A 10,612-nucleotide genomic window follows, 5' to 3' on the forward strand; every position below is an offset into this window, starting at 1 on the left:
GACCGCCACATTTAAAGTGACATTACACCAAACAATTTAGACAACATAAAACCAAGTAATTCCACCTATTAGATTAAACACTGAAGCATAATTTTGATTATGAAAAGATTTATTACAGCTCTGTATAAATTAAAAAGATGTGATGCCAAAAGTCAGAATGAAAACAATATTTTATTTAGAAACACAAAACAGAAGCAAAGTAAATATATGCTGAAAAAAAAAAATCGGGGAAAAAAAAGGGTGGAATAGTAACAGGCTACAAAATGTAACTTTGCTTCGCTTGACATTCAAAAGAAACCTATGCAGCCACATTCAAATAAACACCCCTCTGTCCACAGCAGCCTATTCTACAGGTATAAAAACATGTCAAATAGTGCTCATATAAACAGACCACATATTTAAAAGAAATCAGTATCTGACAACAAAAAAACAAAAAATATCGGTCTCATGGAGCATTTCTGTCCTTGAAAATGAGGCTCCACTTTGCGAATATCAAATGTATGCCCCACCCAACCCCCACTCAATTATATATTTTAATTAAGTATCAATTTCTTTATGCACAGCAAACTTCTCCTAGATTTGAACTGCAGGGCAAACTCCTGGCATTTACTTCCCAGCCTGTTGTGCCTGACGCCGCAGGAGCACATAGATCTTCTCTTTAATCCAGTCCTTGTTGTATGGCTGGTATGTCTGGGTGTCAGCTCTGTACCTGTGAGGAAAAGAACAGTTACAAGAACGACAGAATGAATTGACCAAGTTCGCATGGCACACAACATCCTTCTTGAGCACTTATACTTACACAAGACAGCTCAAATCTGCCAGGTCATCAATAAAGTCAAACAACTGACTGATATCATAAGTGATGGACGGACTGTTTGGGTTCATCCTCTTTAAATGTTCCTCGTACATCTTGCACACACCTGAAAAAAAAGAATTGCAGTACATCTCATGATCAGTGTTTTTGAACACAAATCTTCGAACATATATGGGAGAGGGAAAAAGGCAGGATTAATGTTGTAAATGCTTGCTCAATGAATATTTACATCTATATCTGCTGCAGCAGGCCATGCCTTGAAATATAACTCATGCAATGATGGATGTAGAACAATTACTTACAATGATGATTGATAGATCAAACAAATATTTGGCACAAAAAACAACAACTATGTGTCGTTTGTATAAAAGGAAACAAAATAGTGAAATTGTTATATTCTTAAAAATGTGAGCACTATTAGGAAGATGTAATCATACTTGTGAAAATAACCCATGAACAGCGTACGATTAAAACACGTAGACCTCACCTTCCATACACTCATTGACCGACTCGTAGTCCGCATACGTGCGGCCCTCGGGTCTCTTTGTTGGCTGGACAAGTAGAATTGTGTGAGACTGTAAAAAGAAATACAATTAAAAGGATATCTGACAAGAATTATGAAAACTTAAGAAAACTGTACAAAGTGTAAATACTCCCAATCTATAGGATATAATATGGATAAGCTGGATACATGTTATTATATAGCATTTATTTTGCAGGGTAACTCAATGGAAATTCATTGAATAGTTAAATATTATCCAGCAAATGATAGGAATGCACAAGAACCACATTTAGATTGCATTAAATCTGATCACACGTCTAAACATGAAATGAAGGTTATGATGAAAACATTCGCTCAGTTAGTATTAGCATAGCTCCATTAGCTTAGCATCGGTAAAGCAGCCATTACAACAACGCATCGTTTTCTAAAGCTGAACAAATTTGACCACTTACCATTTTTTTTCCGACGTCAAACTTCTAGTTGTTGTTTTAAATAAACAACCGTATTTCAAAGTTTACAAAATATATTTCCTTTACTCGTGTTGCACCAGAAATCAAGCACAAGAATATAAAGGAAATGAAGTTAGTAGTGTTCCGGTTGATGTCTTCTTCGTCTTCTTCTTCATCTTGTTTTGTTTTTAATAAGGCACCACCAGTCTCATCAGTTCATTACTGCCACCCATTGGTCTGGAGTCTGGATCGTTCGGTTGAAGGGAACGGAAAGGACCGTCAAAATAAAATTAAATAAACCATACTAACAGATACAACTACTATTACTACTACCACTAATAATGCAAAAAAAACAAAATTATATATATATATATATATATACCGGTGGTCAGGTTTCACTGGTTTTGAGCCTTTAAGACCGTATTAAAGGCAGCTTGTGGAGGAATATATATATATATATATATATATATATATACATATATATATATATGTATATATATATATATATAATATATACTATATAATAATATATACAGTATAACTATTACTACTACCACTAATAATGCAAAAAAACAAAATAAAATATTAATTGTTTATCTATATCTATATATATATATATATATATATATATATATATATATATACTATCAAATTGTCCCTGGTTTATCCACAATTAAAATAATAACAATAACACAGGCTTTTATTCAGTGTTTACATGGCCATTTATCAAGTTCTGTCCCACTCATTAGTAATGAGTGGGACAGAACTTGATGAACGTAACATCACTACTCATTACCTAACCCAATCAAAAAACATATGCACCATATGTCTGATTCAACCCTGATTTATCTGTATCTGTGTCAATTAATCAATGTGTGGTTGTCAAGGCTGTTGACAGACTTAAGACAGGTCTTCGACCGTCACACCAGATAACAAATGTCCAAAAATCTGACCATTTAGTTTATTGATTGCCTTTGGGATGTATGGGAATTTCGACAAATATGACAATAATCGTTTTAAAACATATTGCCTACCCTAGATTTACGTAGATGACGTGTGGGATTGTTTCTACTTGAAGCGCGTTTTGACTTCTTGTTTTTCTAACGAAATAAACGAGTCACGCATTCGTGTGCTCAACGTGAGAAATTGTCTTTTTCTGTTTATGCAAATTCCACACTGGTGACCCCGACGTTAAGGCCGATTCATACCTTCGGATCCGAACGAAATTTGTCCGTCTGTACCAAACGTTGCCTCCGGGACTACCTTTCATACCTCCGTCCTGTTTCAGCATTGTTATGGATGTTACGCAATCCTCTAGAGGGCAGTGACTGTCGTGTCACAAATTAATGGCATCGACATTCACAAACATGGCATCTGTAGAGATGATTTTGCTTTGTGTCATCCGAAATTGGCCAAAAAAAGTGCAAAAAGTGTAGGCATAGACGGCGGTGGCACGTGACACCCCTCACCAACCTGCAGATTATCTCCTCAAAATGTTGCAAGATTTTTAAATGACCAGTTACAACTCATTGCCAAAGCAGGGGAACAATAAAATAAAAAGGTCAGGTATATAGTATAATTTAAGTATAAAACGTTAAATACAATATATATACATATCAGATACTACTCTATCTATTTTTGCGAATGGTCTGACTTCTGCCTCGATTTCCGGTGGTATTGCTCTGTTTCTCCCGGAGCACTCCGGATTCGTATGCTGAGGCGACCCATTGACGGACGAAACACCTCCGGGACCGGACGAAACAGTCCGTATCCGTATTTACCGTAGGCTGTGAATGGGCCTGACGTCTGCTGGACATATCCGGAGACACGACACGGCCATGCCACGAATGCTGTTCCCCTCAAACTCCCCAAATTCTGGGAATCGTCGGCGTCGGCATGGTTAGCCCAGACCGAAACGCAGTTCGCCTCGCGGGAGATCACCGCGGATACGACCAAGTATTACTACGTTGTGTCAGCTCTCGGAAATTCCACAGCATCCAGAGTGGTGAGCCTCCTTAAAAATCCTCCGGCAAGGGAGAAGTATGCGGCACTCAAAGCCCACCTGTTGAAGACATTTAAACTGTCGGACGCTGAGAGAGCCAGCAGGCTTTTCTTACTTCAAGGACTCAGTGACAGCAAACCTTCTGAGCTCCAGGACCGTATGCTTGATCTCATGGGGGAGCACAAACCCGATTTTCTTTTCGTTCAGTTTTTCCTGCCTCAGGTGCCTTCCCAAGTGAGAGCTGCATTAGTAGCTCGTACGTCGCTCCTTTGACACTGGACGACTCCACCCTCATCGAGTCGGCAGCAGTCTTCTGACCCCAGCAGTCTTCAGGCCCGCAGCAGTCTTCAGGCATGTGGTTTTACCATGCAAAGTTTGGACCTAAGTCTCTTAAATGCCGTCCGCGATGCAGTTTCGGCGGGTTGGGAGACGCCAGGGCCGGCGCTCGGTAGTGGCCATGAGCGTCGGCCACGCTGGCAGGCTGCTTTTCATCCGCGACAGCATCTCCATGGTGATTTTTTCCAAGGTGGACCTTGTCCGGGGATATCATCAGGGGCCTATACACCCACTGGACGTTCCCAAAACAGCAGTGATCAAGCCGTTTGGTCTGTTTGATTACCTGCAAATGCCATTCGGCTTTAAAAACGCGGCTCAAACTTTTTAACGCCTCATGTACTCTGTTTTACGGGAGCTGCCTTTTCTTTTTGTGTACTTGGATGACATCCTGGTGGCGAGCACGTCCAAATCTCAGCACCTGGCGCACCTCCGGACACTTTTTGAGTGGCTCAGCCAACATGGGCTAATTGTCAACCCGGCCAAGTACCAGTTTGGTCTCTCCATCATCGATTGCCTGGGACACAGAGTCACTAAGGACGGTGCAGCCCCTCTCACATCGAAGGTGGAGGCGGTCGCACAGTTCCCACGCCCGCTCACTGTCAAGTCCCTGCAGGAGTTCCTCGGCATGGTGAATTTTACCACCGTTTCATCCCTTGAGCCGCCCAGCTCATGCGGCCCTTGCATGAGGCTTTGCAAGGTAAGCCCAAGCATGCTGTGGACTGGACTGAGAGCAGGGACAAGGCTTTTGTTGCCACTAAGGCAGCCCTGGCGAACGCCACCATGCTGGCACATCCTTCTCCGACAACCTCCATCGCCATCACGTCGGACGCCTCGGACTACGCTGTCGGTGCCGTCTATGAGCAGTGGGTGGGCGGGGCCTGGCAGCCACTTTCCTTCTTCAGCCGTCAGTTGCGCCCCAGTTGCGGACTTTCGACCGGGAGCTGCTTGGTCTCTACCTGCCATCAGACACTTTTGTTCTCTGTTGGAAGGTCACACTTAACCGCTTTTGTCGACCACAAGCCGCTGACTTTCGCCATGGCCAAGGTGGCTGAGCCGTGGTCTGCCCGCCAGCAATGTCATCTTTCCTACAATTCCGGTCCAAGCTACTGGACAATGCGAGGCTTTTCGCACCTGTCCCCCCTTCCCGTCACGGCCTTCCTCAGTCGCACATCCCCACTTGGCTTCGGACGGCTGACTACGTTTTCATTCGCCACAACGCCCACAGTGGACCGCTACGCCCGCCCTACGAGGGCCCGTTTCGGGTTTTGGAGATGGGGGACAAACATTTTGTGGTGGACATGGGGTGAAAACCGGAGCGAATCTCCATTGACCGCCTCAAGCCAGCTCACTTGGACATGGCCAGGCCCATTGAAATGGCCCAGCCCCCACGACGCGGACGACCTCCAGCTCTGCCCCCGCCCCCTGCTCCCCTCCCACCCCGGGACTCCCACACTCCATGCCCCACATCCGTGTCATGGCGGAACACCTGCCACAGTTGTGGCTCCTCGACTTCCGGTATGACACAGCCGTTGTGGCCGGTTAATACGCCCGCCTCCACGATGACTGTTTTGTTTTTGTTTTCTTCTGTTGGTGAATTCTGGGGGGACGTGTGTAGTGAGTGTAACGTATCATAATTCACCTATGTTGTTAAGTGTTGTTCTATACACTGTTGTAGGCATATCGTTTACTGTCCTGGTTGTTCAGGGATCGCTGTCCCTTTAAATGTTAGGAACGCCTCATGACGTAGAGCCCCATGCGGGAATGTTGCTACTTGCAGTGCATTTTGACTTCCTGTTTTTCTAACAAAATAAACGAGTCACGCATTCGTGTGCTCAACGTGAAAAATTGTCTTTTTCCGTTTAATGCAATTTCCACAAGACAATGGTTATGATGATTGGTACAAACATGTCTTATCAAAGTAACACATCATCCTTATACATCCTCATCTGTGATTTATTTGTGCATCAGGGTTTCACTTCCCTTCAGCCCTTCAGAGAGTTCACTTCCTTGTTCTCATAGCTCTCCGAGAGGTTGGGCCTGCATGCGGGATCGCCCTTAGCGATGGTTTCCCACACTTTCTCTGACAGGCTTCCAGTGAGGCAAAGTTATTGGTATTGCCCTGGCAACTTCCATACCAGAAATCTGTGCATTTCCCCACACCGGAGTCATAGTAGAAGCGAACCATCCAGGTGTCACAGGGACCCTCCTCCCTGGGCAGGGAGCAGATATCTCCAGTTGATGGAATGGCGGAGGGAGATGGCGGCTGATTGACCAGATCACAATAAAAAAACAATAATAGCGGTTAGCTAAGTGGTTTGTTTATATTATGTTTGGGTAGTGAAAATCCTTGAAACCCAACAAGAGAGCACATAAAATGTATATTCTTACCACTGAGGTCCGGTACTCAGGGCATCCTGCCCTTCCAAACCCTTGAGCAGCAGTTATCCCATCTATACAACAGCCGTACCTTAGGAGGCAAGAGAGATTCTTTGTTGCATATCATTGCATGCAATCAACGTTGCAGAAGTTGCAGGTCGATTTAATCTCCATATTGTTTTTGTTTGTTTTTTTAAATATGAGCTGCCTGTAAATTCTGGCATAAATTTGCAAATGTCAAGAAAGATGCAGAGCAGCAAGTATACCTGGTGCGAACGCAGTCACCACCGGGGCATCCCCTATTCCTAAGGCCAGTGGCAGTAGTGTGTCCGTCCGCACAGCAGCCATATCGTGACTGCTGACAGGGGGATCCGACCACAGTGATGCTCTCACGTGGTCTTGGAGCTAATGTGTGAACACAACATTGAAAAAATAAAAAACATGGAGAGCTACTTGCCTACGGCTTCCTTGTTAAAAATATACGTTTTCTAATTAGCATTTTTTATAGAAGGTATGTTTATTTTTACGATCAAAGTATTGCCCCTGGTAGTGAGGTAGTACATAAAACAGCGGGGAACTCCGTGTCTGCCAGTGAAAGATTTAAACACGGAAAATAAGAAAATGATAACCTGGAAACTATAGTTGCTTATTATATAACCTGAGAATACAGTAATTAAAATCAGAGGCGTAGACCTATTTTCATTTTGCACATTCCCCTAAGGCTACTTTTTTATCATGCATATCTGCCAGCGATCGAGATGCATGTTGTTAAAGAACTTGTTAAACATTGGCATGTTTGAACGTGCCAAGAAGATTAGATAGAAACACATGGTCTGGCATACCCAACTGCTCTCCTGGGATGTAAGGCACCAGTCCTCTTGAAGGGCTTTCATTGGCTATTGTGCCCTGCATACTTGGGACCCCTGGAAATAATATACAAGGTTATATCCATAGAAATACACACACACAACACAATACAGCGACCAGGGGATAGGATACATACTCTGGGCTTCTGGGCAGGGCTGCGTGTTGCATGACTCCATGGCGACAGGACTTCCGGTGGATCCACACCTGTGCTCTGGAAAGGGGTTGAGGTCTGTATCATAGCACCCCGTCCGCCTGTCTCTGACGCCCCCACCACAGCTCGTGGTGCACTGCAGAGAGCGTCCAACCACAACCCGTCAATCATTGTAAATAAAGCCAAACTGATGGGGGGATCCAGATAGCACAATGTACATACCAGGCCAAAGTCACCAACATGCCAGGTGATGTGGAGGGGGCACCGGGACCTGTGGCAGGGCCTGAAGGCCGGGGGGCGCTGCAGGCCACTACAAGCGTGGTCGGCCAGGTGCTCCCCAGAAGGACCCGCGCAGAAGACGTCCCTGGTCTGCTGGCCTTCTCCACACGTCACCGAGCACTGATGGCGGGCAGAGAACAAGAGCATCAATACATCACTGTGTGTATCAGCTATGAGGATCCTTTGATACCCTGTCTTTTGAGGCGGACATCCAGATAGACAGATGAACAGGTAGACCTGCGGTACAGACCCCACTGAAGACGGAGACACTGTACTCAGCAGCGGCACATGGTTGCATGTTGCAGGCCTGCTGGCACGCCGGCCTCTGCAGCACTCGGGCAATGCAGTAGGTCTCGTCCACCGTGCGCGGGTTCAGCGGGTCCTGGAGCACGCATTGCAAACTGCGGTACTGCATGCCTCCGTCGCAGCTGACTGAGCAGGCCCCGTACACGCCGGTGGTGTAGGCGTAGATTTGCGTGTCCCTTAGATGAGGAGCCACAGGGGCCGGCGCCGAGGAGACAACAGGCTGCTGCACGTCTTGGTCCAAGCCCAGGAACTCTCCGTGGATCAATGGCTGTGGAGGAAAGGGAAATGCTTTTTCGGTATGGCTCTCTAGGAATATGAAGATACGCGGATAAGTCATGGATTAGTCCCTTAACACTAGATGTAAATTATATTCAATGAAAACTAAACCAAATAAAAACACAGATAAAAAACAAACAACAAATACATACATATTTAACACGTGGGCTGTTGCCTGGAATGTCCAGTTTAAATCCATAACAACATTTGACGAATCTAAAGTGTGAATCGGCACAATTGTGTGAATTATGAGAGGAGGTGTTGAAGAAAGTACCTACATGTAGACACCCTAATTCCATGTTAAAGCCTCTCTTAAAACCAAATTTCATGTTCAGAAGTTGATATTGCTGTGAAGATCCTACCCTGCATGCCCCATCCACACAGATGCCACGGCGTCCCTCACGGCAGGGAGTCCCGTCCACCACCGCGGCCCTCTGTCTGTAGGAGACGTTTCCTCCTTTGGGGACACAGTGCAGCTCGCACACATTGGAAGCTACAGAATAGAGAGAGATTGGTAAAAAATGCCCTCATAGATGAAACAAATTGTTGAAGAGATTTTATGATATTTGTTTCGGTACATGCTGTCCAGAGTTTCAGACAGGGAATTTAAATTAGTATTAAATACTAGTATTAGTAGTGCCTTTAATTATTGACAGCTTTCCATGATGGTTGTGGCCTTAGCTCTAGAGTGAAAAAAAAAAAAAAAACATAACCTTTACCTCCATGGTAAGGCACCCATGAGTGACTTTTTCCCTGGAATGCCAGTCTGTCAAACTCTGCGCACTGTTCTTCTCGGTAGTCCCTGGATCCTATAGGACATTCCTGCATGGTCAGAGGATAGAAGGTTTGTTCCATTGAGAGGAGGGAGATTGAGCTAGAGGCTGGAGAAAGACAAAGAGTAGGAGAGAGGGATAATTGGAAACTACCTGTGAGTTACAGATGCGGTATGATTTGGATGATCCCACACAATTATGACCTCCATCCGTCCTGCAGGAGAGAAGAAGCAATATTGGATTAGTGTAATAACAAAAAATTTATTTAACATTTTATTATTTATTATACTTAACATATATTGTTTGTCTTCGTTTCTCTATCATACATTCTTACAGAATTTGTCTATGGTTTATTATATCTCCCCTGTCCTACCTTTGGGTGATGCACTTCCTGGTTCTTACAGAGATTCCTGTCCCACAGGTTCGACTGCATGGCCCATAGGCGCCATAATCCCCCCAGATGTCATGGCTGGGATTCGTTTGCTAAAACATCACATCAAGCACTAAAATAAGTACAAGAACAGCCTATGGAACAAACAATGTAGCTCTCAGGGAGACCGAGGTCAAAACCACAAACCACAAAACCACAGAAGACCCACCAAAATAGATGTGGTGGTTAAACATTGCATAACTTGAATATCAATGGTGGTACCGTATGTACTCGTCCAGATCTGTCAGGTTATTCTTTTTTATATTTATCTTTGATACTTTGCTAAGTTTTACAAGTAAAAATAATTGAAAGCCGTACAAAGTCAACCTTACAGTAAATACAGGCACAGCCAGCAGCTGAAGAACCAAGACCAGAAGGATGTCCATGTCCAAAAACCGCCTCTGAAGGACTACTGTTAGAGAGGCTCATGTTAGCATTTCAATTCAGGTATAGCATATTCAAATCATCAATATTCGAATATAAGTAAAAATAAGTATTCATTCTGTAAGAAGATGGAGTGCGTTCCTACCGTCGGACAGGGAATCTGTCCTGCAGACAGCGGTCCAGATGGGAGTGGATCCTAGAAGAGGAGGTGGCTGTACTGACACTCTTCAACACCTCCGAACTATCCAATACTACAGCCCCCTGCCCCCCAGGTGTCAGGTTTCAAATGTTCCAATGTACACTATGTTCTAATTTTTTTCCAAGTCTTTTTAATGAGCTCACACTTCTTTTTAGATTATTTTATAAAAGCAAAAAAAAGCTATTATAATGTACAAAACAAATGGTGTATGCTATATATCTTTTCCCATATTTTTTTCCCGTTTTAAGATAAATGCAAATGCAAATCTTGGGTTTGAATCAGATATTTAATAGTTGATTTCAGTAGTTGCTACCACTCATTCTGAAGCAGCAATAAAAGCAGAAACTACGAAGCGGCGACACACATAAAAACATATAGGATCCCAGGCGGCCGTGACGGTGGCTTGGGCTGCTGAACCATAGAATGTCCTCGTTTTGCAGCCGAAACCACGAAACACACACTGGCCTA

General features: G+C 44.1%; 2 protein-coding genes across 4 annotated transcripts; both read right to left on the reverse strand.

Annotated features, from left to right (window-relative positions):
- Positions 1-152: 152 nt before the first annotated feature.
- LOC132450417 (enhancer of rudimentary homolog) lies at positions 153-1,942 on the reverse strand. The gene is made up of 4 exons (XM_060042533.1): positions 1,769-1,942; positions 1,302-1,389; positions 800-920; positions 153-709 (listed from the first exon to the last, which is right to left on the reverse strand). Exons 1-4 carry the CDS (start codon positions 1,769-1,771, stop codon positions 607-609), a joined length of 315 nt encoding a protein of 104 aa, XP_059898516.1. The 5' UTR covers positions 1,772-1,942; the 3' UTR covers positions 153-606.
- A 3,993-nt stretch (positions 1,943-5,935) lies between these two features.
- Positions 5,936-10,258, reverse strand: paplnb (papilin b, proteoglycan-like sulfated glycoprotein). 3 transcript variants are annotated; one of them, XM_060041454.1, is made up of 13 exons: positions 10,091-10,258; positions 9,894-9,970; positions 9,505-9,614; positions 9,285-9,345; positions 9,078-9,180; positions 8,721-8,851; positions 8,027-8,350; positions 7,720-7,896; positions 7,483-7,633; positions 7,322-7,402; positions 6,746-6,884; positions 6,492-6,570; positions 5,936-6,366 (listed from the first exon to the last, which is right to left on the reverse strand). In XM_060041454.1, exons 2-13 carry the CDS (start codon positions 9,945-9,947, stop codon positions 6,103-6,105), a joined length of 1,674 nt encoding a protein of 557 aa, XP_059897437.1. In that variant the 5' UTR covers positions 9,948-9,970; positions 10,091-10,258; the 3' UTR covers positions 5,936-6,102. The 3 variants fall into 3 exon arrangements, with proteins under 3 accessions (XP_059897437.1, XP_059897435.1, XP_059897438.1); XM_060041452.1 differs by having other exon boundaries at positions 9,894-9,973; XM_060041455.1 differs by having other exon boundaries at positions 6,153-6,313; positions 9,894-9,973.
- Positions 10,259-10,612: the final 354 nt, after the last annotated feature.

This window comes from Gadus macrocephalus, chromosome 21 (assembly GCF_031168955.1).
Source record: "Gadus macrocephalus chromosome 21, ASM3116895v1".
Classification (NCBI taxonomy): domain Eukaryota; kingdom Metazoa; phylum Chordata; class Actinopteri; order Gadiformes; family Gadidae; genus Gadus; species Gadus macrocephalus.

Bases quoted from the DNA above. Each gene is read 5' to 3' on its own strand.
- LOC132450417 (XM_060042533.1), bottom strand. The intron at 921-1,301 runs GTGAGGTCTACG...CTTTTTTTTCAG, and splicing joins GGTCAATGAGTGTATGGAAG to GTGTGTGCAAGATGTACGAG. The intron at 710-799 runs GTAAGTATAAGT...TTTTCCTCACAG, and splicing joins GCAGATTTGAGCTGTCTTGT to GTACAGAGCTGACACCCAGA.
- paplnb (XM_060041454.1), bottom strand. From the start codon at position 9,947: ATGGACATCCTTCTGGTCTTGGTTCTTCAGCTGCTGGCTGTGCCTGTA. The intron at 9,615-9,893 runs GTAAGGTTGACT...GTGATGTTTTAG, and splicing joins TGGCTGTGCCTGTATTTACT to CAAACGAATCCCAGCCATGA. The intron at 6,367-6,491 runs GTAAGAATATAC...CTGGTCAATCAG, and splicing joins CTGAGTACCGGACCTCAGTG to CCGCCATCTCCCTCCGCCAT.